The sequence below is a fragment of the Nicotiana tomentosiformis genome, chromosome 2 (genome assembly GCF_000390325.3).
Source record: "Nicotiana tomentosiformis chromosome 2, ASM39032v3, whole genome shotgun sequence".
Lineage (NCBI taxonomy): Eukaryota > Viridiplantae > Streptophyta > Magnoliopsida > Solanales > Solanaceae > Nicotiana > Nicotiana tomentosiformis.
Genome location: NC_090813.1, coordinates 82,654,528 through 82,680,267, shown reverse-complemented (window position 1 = coordinate 82,680,267; position 25,740 = coordinate 82,654,528). Strand labels below are relative to the sequence as shown.

The 25,740-nt window shown below is 33.7% G+C and overlaps 2 protein-coding genes across 2 annotated transcripts; one reads left to right on the top strand and one right to left on the bottom strand.

The window, feature by feature from the left end:
* Positions 1-9,489: 9,489 nt before the first annotated feature.
* LOC104115504 (RNA pseudouridine synthase 6, chloroplastic) lies at positions 9,490-16,346 on the top strand. The gene is made up of 10 exons (XM_009626160.4): positions 9,490-9,936; positions 10,666-10,794; positions 10,963-11,217; positions 11,298-11,379; positions 11,612-11,727; positions 11,859-11,913; positions 12,045-12,156; positions 14,202-14,371; positions 14,842-15,190; positions 15,795-16,346. The coding sequence occupies exons 1-9, from the start codon at positions 9,677-9,679 to the stop codon at positions 15,112-15,114; spliced, it is 1,452 nt and encodes a 483-aa protein (XP_009624455.1). The 5' UTR covers positions 9,490-9,676; the 3' UTR covers positions 15,115-15,190; positions 15,795-16,346.
* A 117-nt stretch (positions 16,347-16,463) lies between these two features.
* LOC104115503 (beta-glucosidase 18) lies at positions 16,464-21,358 on the bottom strand. The gene is made up of 11 exons (XM_009626159.4): positions 20,883-21,358; positions 20,731-20,797; positions 20,554-20,612; positions 18,901-18,976; positions 18,717-18,791; positions 18,524-18,611; positions 18,168-18,420; positions 17,650-17,765; positions 17,306-17,555; positions 17,081-17,183; positions 16,464-16,996 (listed from the first exon to the last, which is right to left on the bottom strand). Exons 1-11 carry the CDS (start codon positions 21,102-21,104, stop codon positions 16,686-16,688), a joined length of 1,620 nt encoding a protein of 539 aa, XP_009624454.2. The 5' UTR covers positions 21,105-21,358; the 3' UTR covers positions 16,464-16,685.
* Positions 21,359-25,740: the final 4,382 nt, after the last annotated feature.

The window sequence follows — 25,740 nt, the reverse complement described above, 5'->3', positions numbered from 1 at the left end:
TGTTTTCCCGGGATGGTTCAGGCTCAACTCTGCTGGGGGCGCGACTTTGGTTCTGAAACTGGTCTATCACTGCATGTTGAGCCTGTAACATTTCGAAAATTACCCGCAAATTAATCCCCTCACCTTCGCCGTCGCGTGTACTCTGGGCCATCGATCGGGCTCCCCCGCGAATGCTGTTTTCGGGGTCGGTAGGCAAGTTTGCGTCGATAGATACATGTGAGTTAACATCGATCGGGTCCGCGACTGGAATTCCGTTGGGATCAATAGGGGCACCTTGTTGCTAGGCACTACATTGTTGTTCTCGCCATGGTGGCCAGACTAAGTATCAACTTTCAAATGAGCAGATTGAGAGTTCGACATTTTTAATTTGACCTGAAATTAAAATCTCAAATAACAAGTGTAAATTAGAGTGCGTTATGGGAATTTGTATCAAATTACCACTATTATCCCTAGCCCCACGGTGGACGCCAAACTGTTTACCCTGAAAAAATGCAAAACAATTGAATTTATATGTGAATTTAAGGATATGTGGATTAATTCAATACAAGTGATTAATGACATTAGATTAAGCAAATAAAAAACGTAATAGATGACCAAACCAATGAAAAGGGTGATTCCGAGCTCGGTTGATGGCTCGATGAAGAACCTGCCCTCGATTACAAGCTTATACTTATGAAGAATTTAAGGACAAGAATAGGAACTTTGAACAACAAATAGAATTGAAATAAATTGCCTTGATATGCGTGTTACAATGTGTCTCCTCAATAATAATTATTCCCCTTTATATAGTACGTGAGTTTTACCCTAAGTACAATTCTAAAAAAGGTAAAAAATTTCTGTTTCGCTAATCATTGATTTTCTGTCGATACGAGCCGAGATTCACGTCGTGATATCCGGTTGGGCACGGAAATCACGACCCTCTGTTAGTCGTGTGTAGTTGTTCGATAATACCCTTCGAAGTCTTAATCCTCGAACCGGACCCGGAGGACATGGCCCCGATATCCCCAAGGGCAGATGTTTTTCCCGTGACCCGATATGAGGGCTCCTCGCTTTGACTCCGATTCATTACGGTCACGTTCCTGCTCCGTTTGGCTTACCGAAAAATTGAGGTGTTTAGTAGGTGCGATTTTACCCGTATACAAGTATCATGCAAGAAGCAATAGCTACGATGTAAATATCTTTATTTTCCGAGGGTGGGAAAAAACATGGTATGTGATAAAATTTATTTAAATTTTTTACATCTATTAATTGTATGATGTGAGCTTTCTTGATGAATATGCTTATATTAAGGAACTCCAGTACTGGACAGTGGCGGTCTGGCGGAGCCAGATTGAAGCTCAATAGTGTCTATATATATATATTTCAAAAAATTTACCAAGCTATACAAAAATAATTTTTCGACGACGACAGAGTGTTCTTGAGTACATGTGGCTCCATCACTAGACTACAAGTGTACTTAAATTAACTCCAAAATGTAGCAGCAAACATTGGTTACAGTATTAAGAAAAAGAAAAGAATATAGAAGAATCAGATAGACAAGATCGATATGATACTACATTGCATTTCTACCAACATTTAGTTATCTTTTTTTTCATAATTAAAGTACAAACAATCATCTACAATCAAGTAACAGTCAGTATTTGTAATTTATTTTTTACAAAATGATGTCTTTCTGACTTTCCATCGTTTGGATCCAGTCTTACACTATACTGCCCCCACTTACCTAATTACAACATGCTAATCCTAAGAGTTAAATTAATTGGAAAGACGGAACTGCAAATTTTTACTTTTTTAATTGAATAATCCTCTTCTTTAATTTAATATAAAAAAAGGCAAATGCACAAAAAAGAGGATAAAGAGAATATTTATAATTGAATCTGAATTTTCAAATCATGCACATCCAAGCTTACCGTTCAAGTTAGAACTCACTAGTACTTTCAACTTCTTCTATATACTCGTGCAGTCATGTAGTGATGTGTCTAGATAAGTAAAATTAAGTCAACTATATATTAGCAATATAAATAGGTACAAGCTGAACGCTACTATATATATATGGACTATAATAATTAATTTTTCAGTAATACGACTAAGGATTATATAGTTCATTAGCACTATGGCCATGAATAATTTAGCGGTCTTTCCAAATGGTCCAGAATATGATTAATCAAGCATGGGCTAAATTCAATTTCTTTTACTAATTTAATTCATAACTCATATACTTTTTTTTAGTGTGATGAAATTATTATCTGCTTCGAGTCCACATTACTTGTTACTCTCAAACATTACCGAAAGCACCATCACCATGCTTGCACGTTCCTTTACCACACAACTCTCACATGCCTCAAACTTTTGTTCCCAATAATATATGAAAAGCAGTTGTGGAAAATAAATGTTCCGTATCTAAGATTTTCACAAAAAGTAAGTAATTCCTATAAAAACACGTCTTAATTGCGTCATATAATATGCATACATACAACGACTCTCAACCTAAAATCGAGAAATTGGAAGTTTTGACCATTCATTCCAGAAATGCAGCATTTACTAGTATCACTTATGATCGTTATAACAAAGCAAAGAATTTTGGTACGACACGGAATGTTACCTAATAAACTTCTAGGGACAAAAACAATGAAATAGGTACGCGTGTTTTAAAAATAGGGGGCGTGAGTACGAGTTATAAGTTGCGTAATTAACTAGCACATTAGTACAAAAAGTAGAAGTACATTATTATCGAAGTTCTACTATAATGCATGTTCCCTCTGCAAGATTGTAGTATACTAGTAGTAGTTTTTGTTAGGATTATATATATCACAGCGATCAGTATTATATTCACATGTAAATTAAACAATTAGTACATAAAAAGATTATTCGAGTTACCTCTTGAAACGTCTTGGTTTTCAGTTCCAGGGTAGCAAGACCGTGACATCTACAAAAACGTTCCACGATCTTCTACTGTATTATCCAAATAATATCCGGAAAGAGAGAATTTCGGGTGGGCAAAATTCCAAAAAAAAACGTGCAAAAACCAGTGCAAAAACGGCCAGCCCTATATGAAATATATATAGCCACGTTTTTTATGTTAAAACTCCTTTCAAAAACCTGTTAGGTTTTCTTCTTCCACTAAGGAAATGTTTCCTTTGTTTATTATTTATGCACAGTAGGGACCACCGAATTTAATTAACAAAGCTCCCTATTATGGAATTCTAAATTAATTTCTACCATAATAAATTATGAATTATTCCACTAGAAATTCGTAATTGCACTCCTTAGTTAAATTTCGAAATTCTTTCATAAAACCTTATTTAACTCCCCATGTTAAGATTCAGATACTAATCAATCAAATTAAATTACTAATAATTTAATTTATTGATTACTTCCTTTAGACTTTCGTTTAACTTATTTCATGTGTCGGATACAAAATTCATCGGTCGGGTTTACACATGAAAACTTATAAGCTTTCACAAAGGAGTATCATCAATCTCAAAAGCCGATACATGGATTCTATCAATTAATTATTATTTCGCCAATGTATATCATTATTGTCCAATTTACCAGGCTTATTGACCCACGAAAGAATCTCGCATTTTAATAAATCAAAAGAATAAATGACACACACAACTAATAATAATTATATCAAGATTAAGAGTATAAGTACATTGAATGGACTAGAGAAATTATTTTATTAAGTCAGTATAAAATACTTATCTCTACTTGATCCGTTCAATACATACAAAATGTACTAGCACAAGAAGTCGGAATTAAAACTATTCCCATAATCAATATAAATTATATTTAATTTTATGCTATAACCATTCCGATGGTTTGTCCAATTCTATCATTAGATTGTGAACATAAACTTTATGACTTATAAGAACCGATGATCTAATCTTCCGTGTATAAGCTAAACTCTATACACTAGATCATCTACTATATAAGCAACAGACACACAGACACATACATAATCTATTTAAAATAAAACTTTATTAAATTGAATAAATAAATAAATAATTATTCCATAAAAATTAATATAACAACACGCATGGTTTATAATATATACTAACAGTTATTTCTTCGATCTCAATTTTTCTTATACTCTGAGTCTCGGCCTTTTATATTTGAGTCATTGCCCAAGTCAACTTGGGTCTTCTGAACCTGTATTGTCAATACGTTATAGATGAAGACTATTAACAATAAAATGTAAGACTAACTTTTTTGACACAGTTTTTTTCTTAATACGTGATTCTTATTATGCTCGAGTCTCGATCATGTGATTCTTATTTTGCTCGAGCCTCCATCTTTCTATATTCGAGTAGTTGTTATAGGCTCATATCTTATAAATTCATAAGTTATTTGCCAATGTGTACTCCAATAGATATGAAATTGACAATCACATGCGAGAGAAACCCTTGTTATACAAAATTAAACTTTCCTATTCTAGTTAACTTTAGCAATTAATCTAGAATTAGTGACGGGCCCAGAATTTTGTACAAGAGGGTTCACACTAAGAGTGGCATGTGGGCCGGTTAGGACCGGGACCGGCCCAGGACCGCAAGACCACATGGACGGTGGGCCTAACCGGTCCTAACCAGATAAGACCGGAACCGTGGAGTGGTGGGCCGGGTAGTGGGCCGGTCTCATAGGGGAGGCCCGCGAGACCGGGACCGTTTAGGACCGGGACCGGCTGAGAAGTGGGCCGGTTCAAGCGGTTCTAAACGGGTCCAACGGATAATTTTTTAAAAAAAAAATTGACCGTTTGGCCATTTAAAAACTAGCCGTTTGGTCTGCCAAAATAGTCGTTGGCTATTTGCAAAATAGCCATTTATCCCCCCAAATTTTGTTTTAACCCCAAACTTTTTATAATTATACTTTTTTCCTATTTTCAACTATAAATACCCCCTCATTCTTTTATTTTTCTCACAAAATCATCAATCTCTCTCAATATCTCTCTAATATTCTTCTATAATTGCTTACTTAATTGTTACAATTTGTGCAAAATTATGAAGTTGGTGAATTGAAATCTTCAACGATAATTAATTTTCAACAAGTTGTTCGCCAATTCGATAAACTCGTTCTAACTCTTAAGTTTTAATATTATAGTTTTGTTTGTTTTATTTACTTTGCTTGATTAATTAAGATGGCTTATTCCCTAAAAAAAATATTTAGTAAAAATAAGGGAAAATCCAAGAGTGGTGAATCTAGTGACCAATATGTTCCTCCTCCACTTCCCCCGACTCCCCGACCTAAACCTGTTACCCGTCCTACACCTCCTATTCTTGATAGTGATAATAGTTTATTACAATTTATCGAGAGTCAATTTTGCCATAATATTGCACCAGGTGAACAATTAAACCATGAATATATGAATGTTCTTTATGGTAATCCAACTATTGATGAAAATGATGATGAAGAAATAGATTTTGATGAAACGCAACCGGATGACGATACACCCACTAGTCATGCTCCTGAAGTTAACCCAACTAATAATAATCCAAATGACCCCCCGTCCGACCCTCCTGTTACTGCCCCTACTTTTTCTAGACAACCTTCTAAATGGGGAGAAACATCTCTTGTTTGGTCATTTTTTACTCAACTAAGAGAAAAAATAGGGCTAAGTGTAAAACTTGTGGCAAAGAGTTAGTTTTTAAATATGTTGGAAGTTGGGGAGGGACGAGAAGTTTGACTAGACACATATTGCTACGCCCTCAAGATAAAGCTAGGTATTTTCGTATGAAAGCTTTGGCCGAGGGGACAAGTGCACCTAGTCAGGCTGACTTCAGTACCGGGTCAAATCAATTTCAATCGGGAATTAATACTGTTACCGGTGGTATTTTATATTATGATCCAAAAAAAGATTGGGAAGAATTGGCAAAAATAATTACTGTTATGTGCTTACCCTATAGTTTTTCTTCTAACCCTCACTTTGTGCATTATATTAGAAAAGTTTATAATCCTACTTATAAAGGTTTTTCTCGCACAACCGTAAAGAGTGATATTTATAAATATAAACATGAATATGAACAATATTTGCGCTATTTATTTACTCATATAAATTGTCGTGTTGCTATTACAACTGATATTGGTAGAAGTGGTAATGACTATGATTACCTTACTGTTACCAGTCATTGGATTGATGAGGATTGGATAATGCAAAAGCGCATTATTGCTTATAGAATAATTAATTCACGTCACACATGGCAGTTTATTTCTAGCACGATTACAGATATTTGTAGATATTTTTGCATTAGTGATAAAATAATGTCAGTTTCAATGGATAATGCTACTAGTAACACAAATGTTGTAGCCTTGCTTACCACTGCACTAAATCCTGCATTTAGTAACATTTTTCATGTTAGATATATTTGTCATATTTACTATTTAATTGTGGGTGATGGTATGCGAATTTTAAATGTTAAAATTGAAAAGGTTAAAATGGCTCTTAATTGGTTTTTTTATTCAAACCGTAGAAGTAGACTTAGAGAATATTTTAAAAGATGCGATGAATCTGGCTTAAGAGAAAGAAAGGTTCCTAAATCTTGTCCAACTAGATGGAACTACATGTATGAAAGTTTAGTTGTTGCATATGAATATAGAAACCCCATAAACTCAACGTATAATGCTCATGTAAGTGATGGTGATGAGCACCTTACAAATACGGATTGGGCTAATGTTAAAATGCTTGTAGATTTTTTAGAAAAAATTTATATTGCTACAAATAAATTTTGTGGGCAATATTATCCTACTATTTCTAACTGTTTAGTTTATATTGCAGAACTTGTAAATTTATTTGATCATTTTTCAGAGGGTGGAGAAATTTATCAACTTGCTATTGATTCCATGAGAAAAAAATTAAAAAAATATTTTTTCCCTACTCCTCCTATTTATGGTGTTGCTGCATTGTTTCTGCATTGTTAAATCCTACTATGAAATTAGGAGGTCCTCAATTTTGGTATGAAACTGTTTATAATGGTTTAGCACTTGAAAATGAGGAGTTGTCTAAACTTGCGGGCGCAATAGCCTCAATTAAAATAAATGTTCAAACTATTTATAATGCTTATCAAGTTGCATTAGATCATGCTAGACCAAATATTCCAACTTCTTCTTCTTCTAGTTCTCAATCATCTAAAAGAACTGCGGGAGTAAGAGCACTTAGTGCTTGGGCAGGGTTCAGGGGTTTCCAAGGTTCTAGTACTAGTGATTTTTCACAACTAAATGAGCTTGAAATTTATTTGTCACAGGGAATTGAGGAAGTGAATCCCGACGTCTCCTTTAATATTTTGGAATGGTGGAAGGACAAAGAAAAATACTTTCCGATTCTTTCAAGGATGGCCCGAGATATTTTAACTATTCAAGCTTCAACAGCGGCATCAGAGAGCACTTTCAGTCAAGCAAGACTTCAACTCGGTGATTATAGAGCGTCTATGAGGGAGAGCTTGGAAAAATCAATACTTTTCAGAGATTGGATCCGTTCGTAAAGAAGAAATTTTGGATTTGCTGAATCACAACCAGAAGTAGACGAAACTTATGAAGAAATGCTAGTTGAACTTGCGGAGGATGATGCTTCGCATGGAAGCGGTGATGACCAAGCTTCATTTCCGCCACCACCAACGGAAATTCCTCCGGACCTTGAAGGATTTATGAAATTTGTAAGAGATACCATGTAAATTAATATGTAACTTGTATTTTGGCACATCTTGATTAGTTTCTTTTTCTTCTCAATGGTGGTATTAGCACCTTATTGTACTCGTTCCATAGGGGGGAGGAAGACTAAGAAAGATATTGCCATAATTTTTTAATGCTATAATAAAAATATAACGCATTGCTTTGAATATCTCTTTACAATATTTTTATCTTTTTACATACCTTAAGCTATACATATAGTATAATATAGTATATATTATATATACATCTTACTATATTAAGATGTATATATAGTATATCGTAAGATGTATACTATCGAATATGGCTTATATACTATGTATATAGTAAGAATGGATATATATCTTAAGCCATATTCGATAGTATATAAATATATATATATATATATATATATCTTAAGATGTATATATAGTATATAAATCGAATATTAATGTATAAATCTTAAGATGTATATATAGTAAATCGAATATAAGCTTATATATCTTAAGATGTATATATATTATAGTATAGTATATATATTATAACGCATTGCTTTGAATATCTCTTTACAATTTTTTTGTCTTTAAATATGAATTAAAAAATTTAGGTGACAATTCTATAATATAATTTACTAGGAATTGCCTTAGATATTTTTATTACCATTTTTTTTCTCTAACTTGTATAAAAATAATTTAAAAAATAGAAAGTATCTGTTGGGCCCGCTTATGACCATTTAGGCCCGGGACCGGCACACTTAGGACCGGCCCACTTAGGATCGGGCCCGCGAAACCCACTTAGTATCGGACCCGGCCCATATGCCACCCCTAGTTCACACCTTTTGTGGAATGTTTTTTTTTCCAATCACATGACTTCAAAATGAAGTCATTTATTTTTTTTAAAAAGTCGGGGAAATCTTTTAAAAAAAGAAACAAAGAAAACCTATTTACTTTAAATGTTTAAAGTTTATCTATATAAAATAACAATTTAGCAATTTCAACCAAAAAATATTTAACCAACTTAAAAATCGTACTATAACTCTAAGAAATTATTCCTTCGGGGATGACGTAGTTGGTTTGGAGGGCGGTCATCCATACAGATGACCTGGGATCGATCCCCCCTCAATGTCTTCTGGGTCGAGCCTATCGCACAAGATTTGCCTAGTGCGGTTTATATCCTCTGTGTATTTTGCAGGCTATTACACAGTAAGGGATTTACCTAGTGCTCACCACAGAGTGCTCACCACCAAGTGCTCAACTGAAGGATAGAGGCTGTAGCGACTGCGTGTTTTTCTGGGGTTTCCAAAAAAAAAAATCTAAAAAATTTAACGTACAAAGTTATAAACAAAAGACACTGGAAAAAAGAGTTTTAAACTAAATTAATTGATCCAAAATGATTCAAGAAAAAGATATTGTACACCAAACTAAAATTTTGAGTGTAACACAAATTAACAATTTTAATATAAACTAAATTAAATTAAAAGATTACAAATAATTTCAATAAAGTAAAACTTATGAAAAAGAGAACCAAAGTTCACTTTGTGGTTTAAATTTTTTTGAAGTGAAATAAAATTTAATAAGAATTGCAAGGAGTCATAAAAAGAAGTAGAAAAACAAAGATAAAAAAAGGAACAACAAAGCAACAATAAGCAAAATAATATACTCCTACGACTATAACAAAAGTGATGAAGCCGAAAATGAAATTCACAAATAAAAATAATTAATTTTTTTTGATAAAGCAAGTTCAGCTAAACCTCTCGTACCTTCGTACAAGTTGGGTCTGCCCTGCCTAGAACTACACAGTCCCAAACACCCGGCTTGCAAGTTGCAGCAATCTTAGCTTGTACTCCTAGTTTTTCTATACTTTTTTGTGCATCACAAAAAGTTAGGGATTTGGATATAATTTCCCAAACATACAAAGAGCTAATGGCAATTTCCAAATCTATTTGTCTCAAAATCTTGTACTTCCGTTAAAAACTTAACTCTCTCTCGCTCTCTCTCTCACTCACCTATCAACCTTAAACCCTCCAAGAACCACAAAGACCATGACTTTTGCCACTGCCAGTTTAACTCCAATATTCACCAACTGTTTGATTGCTTCTCGAATATGGACACCCAATTGGCGAAATGGGTTTGTTTCCCCTGTTACTCTGTTGCATACATTAGCCTCAAGTCGTAGCCGCCTCCTCAAGAACAAGAATCATTACCAAGACTTGGTCTTTTCTTCTTGCAGCAGAGGCTTCAGCTGTCAATCCACTGCTTTGTCTGATGTCAATTCACCTTCTCACACTGTTTCCTCAAATGGGTAATTCTTGTTTTGCCATTCTAGCATTTGTTAAACTGTCTTGCTCTATATTTAATTTATCATAGTTAGACTATTTTGTTTACTGTAGTTAAGTGCATAAAAAAATGTTCTCGATTAGCTTAGTCTCACATCCTCTCTAGGAGCTTAAGCTTCTGGATGCAGTGGAGTAATTTTAAAACAATTCAAAACTTTTTTCCTTCAAATCATTGTGTAACCAGCTAATATGTATGTAAAGTTAAATAAAAAGGTCTAATTGTACTAGAGCAGCACTAATGTTATATTATGCACTAATGTTATATTATGCACTAAACATATTCTTATCCGGATTTATTAGTAGAAATTGAACAAAAAACGCATTTGTATGTGGAAGCTTTTGCATCCCCTTTTCATATGTGTTGATTTCACTTGATAGGGACAGTGGAGTGGACAGCAATAGTGCTGCTCATGTATGTGTGCCCCGAATTTGACATATCTGGTCATTAGGTGCAAAATGGTTTCTTCAATTGTTGGCTATATAGATTAAAAAGGCTAAACAAGAGCAGGAAGCTTCAATTGATAGTGTATTGCAACTGTAATTTTAAATTTGTAAATGCGACTAACAATTTTGTTTGATGGGGCAGAGATATGTCTGTGATTCCATCAACCCTCACCAGGCTAGTGTCCAATTTGATACTTATGATTTGTTATACTGATCTTATTGATTTATTTGTTCTGATTTCACCTTTTCAGCCATCTTATGTATGGACGCTTGCTGCCATGCCCCTTGCAGAATAGCCCACCAAGAGTCGAGCATCTTGTCGTCACAAAAGAAGGGCCTGTTCTAGACTATATTAGTAAAGCTTTGGATCTTCCTCCATTGTAAGTTTCTATCTTTTCTTTAGTGTCCTGTTCTTCGTTAACTTGTTATGTTCCTACATATTCTAATACTATCTAATATACATCCTGAGGAGTGATCACTGATGAGTTGAGTGATAGTTATCTTGGATCAGTTAAGTGATATCCTGTCCAATGTTTTTCATCATTAAGATATGTGGAAGATCTTATACAGTTTGGGGCTGTGTATTATGCGCTCGTATGTCCTAAGCCACCCCCGACTGCCACCGCTGAGCAAATTAAAGTGTATGAAGAAGTTACAGATCCATCAGTTCTGAGAAAGCGAACTTCAATCAAAGGAAAAACTGTACGTGAAGCTCAAAAGACTTTTCGTATAACTCATGCTGATGATATTGTTGAAACTGGAACTTATTTGCGGGTGCATGTACACCCTAAGCGTTTTCCAAGGTAACTACTGATCTGTCTTCTTACTTTAGCTCATGACTTTTTGTTAGCGAGAAGGTAATGTTGTAATTTGATGTGATTAGGTGCTATGACATTGACTGGAAATCTCGTATTATTGCTGTAACCGACGACTATGTGATTCTGGACAAACCTGCTGGTACATCTGTGAGTAAAAATACTTAATTAAATATATTATTCTCCGTTGATCAAAATTCTTATATAGCTGATATTTTTTAATAGCCATTTCTGTCAAAACATTTATTCTAACTTACATTCGTGTGCCTCTCATTATATCTTCAGCTTTTAGTTTTTACTACTAATTTTGTGTTGTACTAGGTTATTATTGTTCTTTTTCCTTTACCAATAAGCTAACTCTTTTGGATACGGACAACTTAAGGTAGGAGGAACTACAGATAACATTGAAGAAAGCTGTGCTACATTTGCTACTAGAGCATTAGGATTTTCAGCTCCACTACAGACTACCCATCAGATTGACAATTGCACTGAAGGATGGTATCATTTTGGCTGTATTTATCTTACATAAATTTGTTTTTCAAAGGTCAATCATAGAGGTGAAATAGTATGTCACGATTTCTTACTTATTGAAAAAAAAGAGATTCTGTCATGATTTCTAATTCGTGCAGCGTTGTACTAGCTCGAAGCAAGGAGTACTGTTCAGTATTTCATGGAAAAATCAGGGTGAGACTCACCTGTACAAAAGATTTGATAGAGAGTTTTAGGGAATAACAACTTCCAGTGCCCTTCCCATGGAGGTCCTTTGTGGAGTGTACCATTAGGCATTCTCAATAACTTCATCTATTATGTGGCAGGAGAAGAAGGTCAAAAAGCTTTATCTTGCGCTGGCTGCTGCTCCGGTGCCGATCGGAATACTTACACACTACATGCGTCCTATTAATATGGCGCCAAGACTTGTGTCTGAAGGTAAGCAAGTAAGCTACAAAGATTGAAAGTGCCATGAGTGTTATCAAAGGAGAAAAACGCAAAAAAGTCTAAGGTCTGTTGGGCTTTAAGCGCAAAATAAAGCGTGGGCTTTAATGAAGAAAGGCGCAAAGGAGAAAAAAATACAAATATGTATGTGTAGTCCAAGACTAATAATGATAAGCTTGAATAACAAATATGGACAAAAAAATTGAAGAAAAATAACGATAAAGTGACATATCAATTGTTTAGTGTCACCTCTTTAGTATTACGCTCATTGGAAAGGAGAATTATGCCTTAAAGCCTTGATGATGATACTGAAGCGCCCGCTAAGCGAGGCGAAGAGCTCTACATGTTTTACGCCTCACTTCAGGGCTTAAGCGCACCTTTGACAACACTACTCATGCTTATATCTGCTTTAGAGAGAGAGAGAGAGAGAGAGAGAGAGAGAGGATTTATCACAATCTATACTATATTAAAAGCACGAAAGCCCTTAGCGAAATGTTGTTCACCTTTTTTACCCTTTTAAAGTAGAATTCAAACTAGACAAAATAGTCATTTAATTATTTTCCAAAATTTGAGTAGTCCAAAACCAACTAAAATTATAGCTATTAAATCTTTCCTTGAATAATATAGGAGCTCCTAATATTTAGAAATTTAAAATTATTGAGTAAAATTTTACTTATATAAATTATTTCTTTAGCAATAATTGTGCAAAATAAAGTAGGTTAAAAGTAAGTTAATTTTTCAAAACACGTAATATTAAGCATGTTAAAAGGTATATTAGATGCAAAATTCGACTTCTAAGATCAACTAATAGTGTTATTTGTAATTTATTTTAATGTGACTATTTTTTTTATTGTAAAGTCAAATAATATTTTTATCATTACTTAGATAAATTATAATTTATCATCAATTATTTTATTGATTTTTTTAATTAGACGTGTCTAATATCAGATTATTAATGGTATAATATTGGTTCAAAATTAATAATTTTAGGCTTTTATTTTTCTAGGAGTTGTAAAACCAACATGCACTTTCAAATCTCTAAAAGACAAAAAATGTTGATTTCTTTATTCTTATTATTTGACAAATCTTTGAATAGTTGCGATAAAAGTATGTCACACAAAATGTTTAACTAAATTTAATTTTTCTAAAAACAAGTTCAAACAAAATATTTTGAATTCTGAATTAGATTACTTAAACAACAATAATTTTCATAAGATATTCAAAAAAATATGATGTTCTTGATGAAATTAAAAGGGAAGCATGATAACTTATGAAGTTAAGAAGATGAAATTATAGAATTGGAACTTATTTAAGTTGAATATTTGGAATGATGATTGGGAACTTCTATATGGCAGAGTTTCATAATATAGTACCAATATTCATCAATTTCAGAAGCTTAAATTTTTATTTTTTATGAGTCAACCATAATTTTTAATATAATATTTATGAAAATTTTAAAATAATTACTCATTGAGTTAGGGTACACGCGCAACGCGCTTACTAGAAGACTAGTTAGATAAAACTTGATAATACTAATACTTGAGATTTCTAAGGTGGACTACCTGATGGATTTAGAGTCATTGGATGAATAACGAGTAAAAATAAGTATCAAATCCAAATAACTAATCAGATATTGTTATGCGAGAGAGAGAGAGAGAGAGAGAGAGAGAGAGAGAGAGAGAGAGAGAGAGAGAATGAGAATTTATCACAATTAGATAAAACTTGATAATACTAATACTTGAGATTTCTAAGGTGGGTAAAAAGTTATACCTGATCGATTTAGAGTCATTGGATGAATAGTGAGGAAAAATAAGTATCAAATCCAAATAACTAATCAGATGTTGCTATGCTAGTGGCTATCCTCAATCTTCTCTTCTCTATAGCACAAAACAGCTGCCATCGAAAGGATCATATGTTATATGTACATCTCCATGTCACACCGTTCAGGAACAACCCATGATACTGATGTTTGCCATAAGGAGTTGGGTTTTCTTTCCAGAATAGTGCTCATATTTTCCTCTGGCATCTATGCTTTGCAGATTTTGTGAAAGGATGGTATTTGTGCCAACTTGAGGTTTTAGAATGCAAGAAGGTAGCCTGGCCTAGGAGTGAAATTGAGAGCACATACAACATTGAGGACTGTGGATGGCCTTTGAAAGACTTTGCATATGAGTGCCAAATCAACCTTCTAACTGGTCGGACGCATCAGGTATTTAAATTCCATTTTTCTGCTCCCCTCATGTATTATTTCCTTCTGTTCAAAGGATTTTTCAAGTTTGATGTTTCAAAGTTGAGTGATTGCAAGTGCAAGTTTTTTCACCTGCTTATGATCAGGTTTTATTCCTGCAAGTATTAGACAGGGAAAAGGCCTAATATCTCGAATCAGGCTACCTGAAAGTATATTATACTCGTTGTTTTAGAGGTCCAAAGAGGAGTCTGCATTAATTTTTTTTTGTGTGTGTGAGAGAGAGAGAGAACATGGTTAAACTATTTAATCATGCATAAACTGGTTTATGAATGATAGTTATTGTTAAAAGTTCATCTCTGGTTTTTGTAATCTCGAAAAAATGAAGATTTGAAAGGGAACCAATGCAGTAATTTTCTCAAAATGGTGTTTCTTTGATAATCTACGCCTTGGGAATCACTGATATTCTGATGATATGTGGTCATAATTTGCAGATTCGAGCACAATTAGCTGCCTGTAGTGCACCAGTGGTGGGTGACGCGATGTATATGCCAGCTGCAATTGCTGAAATGGTCAGTCCTGGTAGTAACCCACTTGGGAAGAACAAAAAACTATATACAAACGAAAATGATAAATCACTTGCAATAGATGAGTGGATCGCACAACATGGTAAGGAACCTAGTGTTGCCATAGGTCTTCAGGCATGCCAGATTTCATGGGACGACGGCGAGCACTGTTATGAGGCCAGATCACCTTGGTGGAGGTAGATAAAAGCTTGTGCTAATGTTTAATCCTGGCTTCATCAGAATAGCGTGGCAGGACGGGCAAATTCTTCCGCATAAGGTAAGAGCTTCTTTAATTAGCAATCACTATACAACATTAGTTTCATTTGAGAACCATGGTAAACTAGAGAGTATCTTCTATCTCTTAAGGGGTTTTAGTAACCTTTCCGTTCCATTATTTTGCTTTAGATTTTAGTAAGATTCAACTTCTGCCATCTATTATGCACCAAAGGCAAATGAAAACCTTTTGAAGTTCCCCTCTCTCTGACCGTTAAATCTCCTGTGCTTCACTCTCTCTTTGTGAGAAAGCTAGAAGAGAAAGAAGAAGGGTTTGAGGGGGGCGGCAAGATCTTAGATTATAGACTGATGCAATAGGAACATACTAGTAGGATTTTCCTCTTTAACTTGCTGACTTGTCGGATGTGAAATTTCATGTATTTGCATGTTACATATGCATGGCTATGCTGTAATCTTGGGATGCTAAACAGCTGAGCAAAAGAATTGAGTTGCTACTAACCCCCCAACCACCACTTTTTTTCTGGGGAAGAATTGTTCACCTTTCATTTGATGTATTTCCTTTAATGACTACAGTGTGCTATCTTAACATCCACACAAGACTTGTTATTTGTGTTTATAGCTGATATTCACTTCTTTATATATCACAGCAATTGCCTGTGCTAGGATCATACTATGAGCTGCAAGGAAAAGGCTCACTTACTGAATTACAGTGTGTAGTTGTGCAATAGTCTTGAGTCATGAATTGGTGGGTAAATTACCCGGATCTTGAAGAGAAATTTATCAGCATATTTGAGGTCTTTAATTGAAGGTACCTCACACTTTGCCCTACTCTCAGAGTTTCTGAAGCAATGATCTGCACATATGCTAGTCTTCCATTGACAAAGATTCAAAATCCCTCAGTGTAACGGTGAATCTTACTATAGTAGACTAGTAGTAGAGCATGTCATAAATATTTCAGGCTCATGCCCTTTTTATCCATTGACTGGTAATACTACTCACTGAATCTTATGGCTTAGCCAAGCTCTGGCAGTTCTTATTTTGAGGGATGTAAATACGATTTGCTGTCATGCTTGGTCCGATCAATGTTTAGTACGAAATAGTAATTAAAGTTTATGAAATAGTGTCAGCGAGTTTGTTATAATAGTCTATGCTTGTTGAATATATAACTTTAACATCCTATCTGCTGAATTTTTTTAGCATGAGCTCGTTTATAAGAGTTAACTTAGAAAAACAGCTGGAGATTACACCCATTTGGTAGAATATTGGAACATTAAGTTGAATCCTAACAGAAGAAAGGGAGAAAAAATGGAGAGAACTCAGCTTTCAACAGAATATTTCTGCAAAATCAATAAATCTCCTTTACGTGAATACAGTTCCATTAAAATGAATACAAGGGTTAAGCTTGAGCTTAACTTGTGCAGTATGAAGGCAGGGATCAGGCTCAATAATTATTGTTTGATTGCCAGCTGCCTTCCAACAACAGAGACCTAAATGAAATTCTTCTTCACAAGCCTCCTTATGTGCATTGTCTTCTTCCGCTATTTCTGGACAGTATGTGTTTCTAGTTGTATGTGAAAGTTATACATGAGCCCTTTATAGCTGGTGGCTGATAATTTTGGAATTCTCTGGAGATTTGTAAAGTTGACATAGTGAAGTCCAAATCTTAGGCTATATCCATCTAGCCACTCAAAGTTGTCGAGAAGGGACCAAACAAAGTACCCCCTTACATCTGCACCTTCCCTGATTGCATTTGCCAATGAAGTTAAGTAGCTATGCATATAGTTCACTCTATGAACATCGTTCAAGGTATCCGTTATTGAAGGATTCAGATTTTCGTTCTCAGCAATTCCTGCAACATTGCCAATTATGTCATTAGTTGCATCTTGCATCTCACTTCTAAATGACAAGGATGCGAAATTTCATTTCATCTTACCATTTTCGGTGATAACCATCGGAGTATTGTTGAATCTGTCCTTCATGTAAATCACAATCTTTTTCATCCCTTGTGGGTACAGAAAGAGCCAGTCGACTTCAGTCTGATTCATTTAAAAGTTTGGAAAAAAGAAAGAATTTCAGCAATGTACAAATTGCTAGTAATAGTATGCAGAGTGGGTTAAAAGATGAGGAATACTAAAGTATTAAAGATGAGAAAACATACAGGTTGCCCAATGTCGACACCATCTTTTTGTGTAGTAACAAAATAAGAACCCTCTGACCAAGTGTTTCCATGTTCACAGGCAGAATATAAGCAATCTTTGATATATTTAGCCGTATAATAATTGATGCCAATGAAATCTAGGCCGTAGCTCAACTTCCTCAAATCATTCACTGAAAAGTCTGGCAGATTAGATCCCAGAATTTGTACCATTTCTTTAGGATATCTTCCTAATATAATAGGGTCTAAAAACCTGCAAAGGGGTATTCAGTCAAAGAACATTATTTTCCTCTCTGATGCACAAGAAACCAGACTATATAACTGAGTTACTGATAAAGAAGGCTTACCAATTGACATAGAATGATCGAGCTCTCTGAGTTGCAGCTATGTCTTCTGAGGAATTGCTATAAGGTTCATACCATTGGATATCCAAAGAAATTCCAACCATGCCGCCTTGTCTTTTCTGAATAGCAGCATAAAACAGACTATGTTACTGATACTTACATGGTCTTCTAATGAACTTACATTGTCAAGGTTGATTGAAAAGGAAAAGAGCCCCAAAATAGATGGGCTTAGTGCTATTATAGTAGTTTGCTAGATAGAGGAGGACGGAGTCTCAAAGCATAAATTTTCGAACTCTAGTCTTCTAAATATACCATTTTCCTGTTTTATTTCCTCCATAACAGTTAGAAACTTATGAGGGATATCTTCTTTTCCCTAGTGTTCCTTTCCTTTTCTAAAGACGAGCCAAAAAATAGCGTTGCAACTAAAGGGGTTATCCTTATTTGGACTAATTCTGCAAGATCATGCCATGTTGAGAGTTGACATGGCAATGAGGGAAAGGATATAGAGCCATCAAAAGAACCTGATATCTTGTGCGGTAAATGCTGACAGCAGCTGCATGAGATAAGATCATATTGTGAGCTGCAATGAAGGGCTCCCTTTCTGAATCCCCAGCACTACAATTCCCAAATATACCAGAGCATCGTGCTGGAGGGTAAATCCCCGTCCTATAGCCACGATCAGCCATGAGGTTAGGCTCATTCATGGTAACCCAGTGTTTGACTCTGTCTCCAAAATATTTGAAGCATATGTCTGCAAAATAGCTGAAATCATCCCTGAAATACAACCCCAACAACATGAGTGTAACTTGTTCATCATTATAGGGTTTTGAATGAATCTACAGCTACCTTAAAGTATAAGATGGGACCAGCTACTTACTGTATTCGTGAACTTAGCCAACCACCATATCTGTCCTCAAGTTCTTGTGGTATGTCATAATGTGTTAATGTGACAAACGGTTGGATCCCTGAATTCACAGCACATAAATAAGTTGTCTGAGCCCAAAAATTTACTTAGCTACACTTTGGATTATCGATAGCTTAAAACTGTTAGCAAGAGAAGCTGAGCTAACCTTTCTGTAGGAGTGCATCAATGAGCTTATTATAGTGCTCAATTCCGGCCATATTAACATCTCCAAATATTCCCTCTGAGTCAAATTTACAATCAACAAAGAAAAAGATTGTCAATGCAAATGACAATAAGGAGTTTTATTTGTTGAAGATGAATGAAAGAGAGCAGTGACAGTTATAACTTACTGGGCAGAATTCTTGCCCATGAGATAGAGAAACGATAGCTATTCACACCCATATCTGCCATAAGCTTGACGTCCTCCTGTTTTTATTTTATTACAAAATATTAGAATTCTTTAATTTCATGCTTTGAACTTCTATAATTTTTGTAATACTTGGTCTAATATTCACTCAAACTCTTCTGGAACTCCTTGACTTCTTGCAAAACCAAATCTGGTGCAACCCAGTCTTGCTATATTGCAAATCTTCCTCATCCTAAGCTGGTTTAATTAGCTTTGAAAGTAGCAACAAAACATATGGGCTTATCTGTTTTCATATGATGTTGACAAACTAAAACCAGTGTTAACTTTAGATCCTAGTTACAAAGAAAGATCTTACTGTTCTTGCTAACACAAATTAGGCTGTTCCCTTTTCTTCTCAGGATTGAGTTTCTTGAATGATGATCTCCAAAAGTCACAAGTTGTTAAATCATAAGTACTTCCAACCTAGTTTATTGTTGTGAGCAGCATTTCATGATACCCTGATAACTTTTTGATTTTCAGTAGGCCAAAATTAATTTTGCTTAAACCATATGATTAACTACAATGTCCCTCACTATAGATCCATATCAACTGGTCTGGCATTTCCCCCCAGGAAAAACTAGTGTAATACAGATTATGCAAGCTACAGAAATACATTGTCCCCTTGTAACACCTCTCCCAGCTAGATATCTTCTCTCCCTTCCAATTTTTTTTTAAACTTCACTTACTAACCCTAACTCTCCCCGCCGTGGGATAAACACCTGCTCCTTCCTTGTACGTCTTGGAAGGAAAGGCAGAAGTAGGTTCGGATTCATGATTCTAGCTTCATTTGTGCAGAGTATTACTACACTTAACTATTTACTACCCTTTGTATAGTGAATCTGACCCTAGGTAGAAGGGTAGGGGCCGAGTTTGAGCCCTTGAAATGCTTAGAAGCCAGTACTCCCCGTCCGAGGGGCCTATGACAGGGGAAGGAAAGGGAAAACAAAAATCCACCAGCCACATATTTTTTCCTTTCATCCACAACTTTAGCAGCCTCTACATATTCTGGTTGTGGGACAGAAAATATACTACCACAATTATCTCACAAGTTACAAAGAAATCCTCATACAGTTTAAACAAAAGGACAATGACTACATTGGATGTCCCAAAAATGTACAAACATTAGCTTATGAAAGAAAGCAGAGGGTCTCTATTGCGTTCCATTTCACATACTAGTATCTAACTATTTGTTTAACAAGCCAAATAGGCATTATTGAGTCCTTATTCTTTTCAAAACCAAATATTTAGGGTATTAAAAAGAATTGCTTGTGGGGCTCATAAAATATATTATAATTAATGTTTATCTAAGGAATAGCCACTTATCATATATGCCCCCAAATATTGACAAAATAATGATTATACCCATAAAATATCCCAAAAATCTACAAATTCCAGTTGTCCTTTCACCTACGTGTCTGGATCAGTTCAAAGACTACACACTTAACTCCATCAATATCAAGATACTTGTTCAAGCAGAGTTCATTCACCTTGCAATTCTCTATCTCCGATCAACAACCACGGATTCTATGTTTGCAGTAGAAATTACTGAATTTAAACTTAGAAAAAAGAGAGCTCAATAATCAATTAAATTAAGTACCAAATAACGATTGTAGTGATCAACAGCAACATCTCCATTGCTCCCATCCTTAATATGACCTGCAACAACACCCAAAAATAATAAATTACTTGAGTACTAATTATTGGTAGTGTAAAAATGCAGTAAATAAAATCCGTGTAGCAAACACTAGAAGAAATTGAGATTCTAAAAGCTCACCAGCTTCATGGGTAAAAAGGTCCCAATTATTGAGGCCCTTCCCATCACTGAGGAAAGCTCCTTCATACTGCGGAGAAAACAAGAAAAAGTGGTACCACAATTTCAAGAAAATAGATTTTAAAAACAGAATGAGAAAGAAGTGTGAGAAGAACCTGGTAACAAGAAGAGGCTGTTCCAAACAAGAAATTGCTTGAAGATGAAACTTGGTTTGGATTTTCTTTGAGAATAAGGTTATTTGTCTCATGACATGACACTATGAACCCAGAAAAGAAAATGCAAATTATTGCTAACCAAGTGTGCCAAAATATTGCAGGTGCCATGTTAGAAAAGAAGATTACACAGCTTTGTTTAATGACAGAGGAAATAAAATTCATATTCTACAGAGAAGAGGAGTGTACACCACTTTCAGGTTCAGAAAAAAAGGGCATAAAGAAAAGCAACCTCTCACATTTTTAAATAGAAAAATGTACGTCATTATCTAAAGTGCCACCAATTATCTTTTATGCTGCAGTTACTCTCATGTAGAAATTGGATAGCTACTCTACTTTAAAGAGAGACGAAGGTTGATCCTGACAAATATTGTTGTGAGGCGTTCAATGGTCTGGCTTAAAATCAATGAAGTTGGTGTTACCTTTAAACAGATTTATAGACAAAAATTGTTAGATGTTTTACTTTTCTCTCTCTAAGTCTTAGTAGTCGATACTCTGCTAGTAGGAGATAATACGTATATGGTGGAATGATCAAGGTACGTACAAGGTCCTAAACCATCATTATAAAACCTAATATATTTCGTAAGAGGCGTGCCAAAACCTTAACAAACATATAATATGGATAAGAGAGAGTGGTTTGTGTTAAAAAAAATAATAAGTGGCATTATTGTTGTTATTATTATTATTGTTAGAATTAAATATTTATTATGATTTTTTGTAATATATGGTACCCCTTCGTCTCAATTTATATATTATGTTGTTTGATTGGACATAGAGTTTAAGAAAAGAAAATTTTGAAACTTGTAGTTTAAAATAAGACATAAATATTTTGTGACTATAAATCATCTTCATTGTTAATAACATGAGAGGTTTTATTGTTATTTCTAAATATAATACCAAAGAGTGTGGTCTAATGGTCAATGAAGTGAAATAGAATCATGAAATGTCAGATTTAAATATCAGCAAAGACAAAAATACTATGTGATTTTTTCTCATTTAATTTGCATAAATTTTAATTCCGATATATTATATATGCATGAGTGATAGCAGTTACACATTAAAACCCTCAAACTGGTCAAGTTTGTATTTGGGATAGGCGGACGACCTTTTGCTTTGAATTCTATAATACTATTGACTAAATATCAAATGGACACAAATAAATTAGGTTAATCGTTTATGTATATTATTTTATACATAATTTCGTGCTTCATCACCTTTGAGTCATCAATCAATCAGGATAAAAAGATTTTTTAAAACCTGAGAAAAGGCCACTCTTTAATGTGTTGCAATCGTCAAAGATGAAAAGAAGTGGAAATAATCGATATCACTTCCTAATACTTTTCAAAATTTGGGTGTCAATTTAATATCGTGTTGTTGAAATAATTGTATACGACTAGTTTTTGTGGGCTCCTCAAGGGAGAATCTTGGATAATTTTATTTATATTTTAAAATTATTATTTATTTCATGATCTATCAAGCTAATGTAGTTAATTGGTTGTAATGTCTTTCAATACAAGCCTATTAAATGAGAAAAATACTAGAATAAGTGTGAATCTTCTTGGAAATATTTCATTATTTCTTTATGTTACACGCAAGCGGTAACAATATTTTTAGGTAGTAGGAATCATTAATTGATACGAGCAGAAATTTCAACAAAAAGAAACTCCACTTGTGAATAAATGAAGGTTCCTATAATTGAAATGGCATGTTGGGGGATGAGGAAGAAATAAGAATGGACAAAGGAACAGATGAGAGAGTTTATGAGATGGAATAGCACGCTCTTATGGAAGCGAGTGGGAATTGGTGACCACAAACGAAAGGACGGTTAAAAACCGGGCAGTAGTTAGCAACTTCTATACGCGCCACTTACCGCGTGCCATTTATGAGAAATTAACGCAGGCTACCTATAAAAACTAAAATAACTACCTGCTTTTACCTACATTGAATCTATTTACATTTATTACACTAACTTAATTACCCGACTACCCATTTCCCCTTTTGACCCTGTGACCCATATGTTTTTCATCAGTCTCAACGTGTTGAATTTGTCCTCTTCTAATTAAGGTCCTCTCCTTAGTTTGTTTTTGGGTATTTTTGAGTTAAAACCGTAGAGTAAACTTTTGAGAAGTTATAACTAAAATGATCAAACTCAATATTCCTTTAACTTGCAAATACACAATCACTTTTACTGTGTGGAGACATGATGAGGAATATTTTACCTAGGCACGATAAATCCTCTAAAAAAAATTATTATTATTTTTAACTTTTAAATTTAAAATTTAATTGAAATAGCGTATAAGTGATGAATTTTAAAAGGATTGTCCTAAATTTATGTCCAATTGTTGTCCATATTTTCAATAAATAAATAATAATATTTATTAACATTAATGGAATTCCATGGAGGTATTATTCATTGCATAAGTTCTCATTGAGTTAATTAGATTATGTGACAATTGATATTATTTCAGTTTAATAATTGAATTTAAAAAAAATTAAACTCTTTGCGTACAATTGTATACTATGTTGGTATAGCTATATACTATACTGGTATCATATGTTAGTTGGAATATTTTTTGGTTATATTAGCTACGTTTAATTGGTACACTATTTGATTTTTCTTTAGTAATAGTAGAATAGTACATTATCTTGAATTTTTTTAATTTTCCTTTATGCATGTGTATTATGTAATCATTTTGATTTTTTCTTTATGCGTTTGTTTTATATAATAGTATTATAGTACAATATCTTGAAATACATTCTTATATTAATATGTGGTACAATATTTTTTTTATTTTTCTCTTTATGCATGTGTATTATGTAATAGTAATATGGTCATGTATAGTTGCTTAGAATTAATTAGTAGAATTGTATACCCTATTAGCATAATTATATGTCATATTGGTATCATATGGTAGTTGGAATATTTTTTGGTTGTTTTAACTGTATTTTTAAGTGAATTCTATTCTGAAATGATTTATATGATCATGTTTGCTGTGTTGGATTTTCTTGTACCTATGAACATAGATTTTGTGTATTATGTAATAGTTTTAATAGCTATATGCAGTTGTTGGAACGAGCTCGTACAACTATATACCTTATTAGTATAGTTATATACTATATTGGTATCATATGCTAGTTGAATCATTTTTTGGTTGTATTAGCTGCATTTAATTGGTACACTATTTGATTTTCTTTTAATAATAGTAATATAGTACAATATCTTGAAATACTTTATTATATTAATATGTGATACGCTATTTTTTTATTTTTCTCTTTATGCATGTGTGTTATGTAATAGTAGTATAGTCATACAGTTGCCAAAAATTAACTAGTAAAGATGTATACCATGTTGATATAGTTATATGCCATATTGGTATCATAGGTATCATATGGTAGTTTGAATATTTTTTTGATTGTTTTAGTTGCATTTTTAAGTGATTAATATTCTGAAATTATTTATATGAACATGATTTGCAGTGCTGAATTTTTTTTGTGCCAATGGACATAGATTATGTGTATTATGTACGGAGTAATAGTTTTTATAGTTATAGGCAATTGTTCGAACGACCCCATACAACTATATACCCTGTTAGTATACGGAATGAGCAAGTTGTTTTGTGAATATTTAGCTTGCAATGCGAGTATGTAATTTTATCATACTTTTATTGCATTCTTTAATATTTTGGTACAATAGTATAGTCGCAGATAGTTGTAGCAATATTTTAGAGCAATCATATACTCTGTTGGTATACATGTATACCATATTGGTATCATATGGTACTAGAAGTCTTTTTTGCTACTTATAATTTATTGTATTTTTTAATATTTTATTATCATTTCTATTCTAACTAGTATATATGGAGATTTGGTGGCCGTAGATTATGTTGTCTTGCTCCATAATTGGTTGTGTTATTGCTAATGGTCGAGTGTATAATGATATTTATAGGAAAGGAGATCAAGATTTGCATGGCAATCACGTGTTAATTCTTAGAATCTGATTATGTAATTTATTGTGCTCAGCAACAGTCAATGTGATATTCAGTGAATTAGATCACGTGACAACTGATATTATTTCAGTTTAATAATTGAATTTAAAAAATGAGAAAAAAGACAAAAAGGTATATTATACTAGTTATAATCAAAAAATAAAAGGTGAACAAATATTTACTATATCAGTTATTTTTTCTTATTGTATAAAAAAAAGAATAATAAAAAATAGTGAAAAATGTAAATGAAATTAGATTATGAAGAGAAAAAGAATATAAAAAAATAAGTTAAATAAAATTAGAAAAAGAAAAAAGAAAAAAAAGAGAAGAAAACGAGAAAAAAGAAAAGGAGAAAAGAAAGAAAAAAAGGAAAAAAAGAAAAGAAGCATAGAAATAAAAAAGTTTTGGAGAAAAAAGAGAAAATTTCCCACAAAGACTATTATGGGTAGAAAATATAATTAGTTTGATGGGTAGAAAAATAAATGGGTAGGCAAGAGTAAATAGTTTTATTTTTGTGGGTAACTGTGTCATTCTGTTAAATGGCATGCGGTATGTCGCGCGTAGAGAAGTTGCTAACTACGACCCGAATTTTAACTGCTTTATGATAAGGACCAAAATTATAATAGCCCGTTTGGCCAAGCTGGAAAAATCAGCTTATTTTGAGAATTGTTTTTTTTCAAAACTGTTTTTGCTTCTCCTCAGAAGCACTTTTTTTCTCCTAAAAGCTTGGTCAAACACTTTAAATTTGGAAAAAATGTTTTTGAACTTGGAGAAACTTGACGAAACAGGCTATAAGTTATGTTTTGATATAGTTT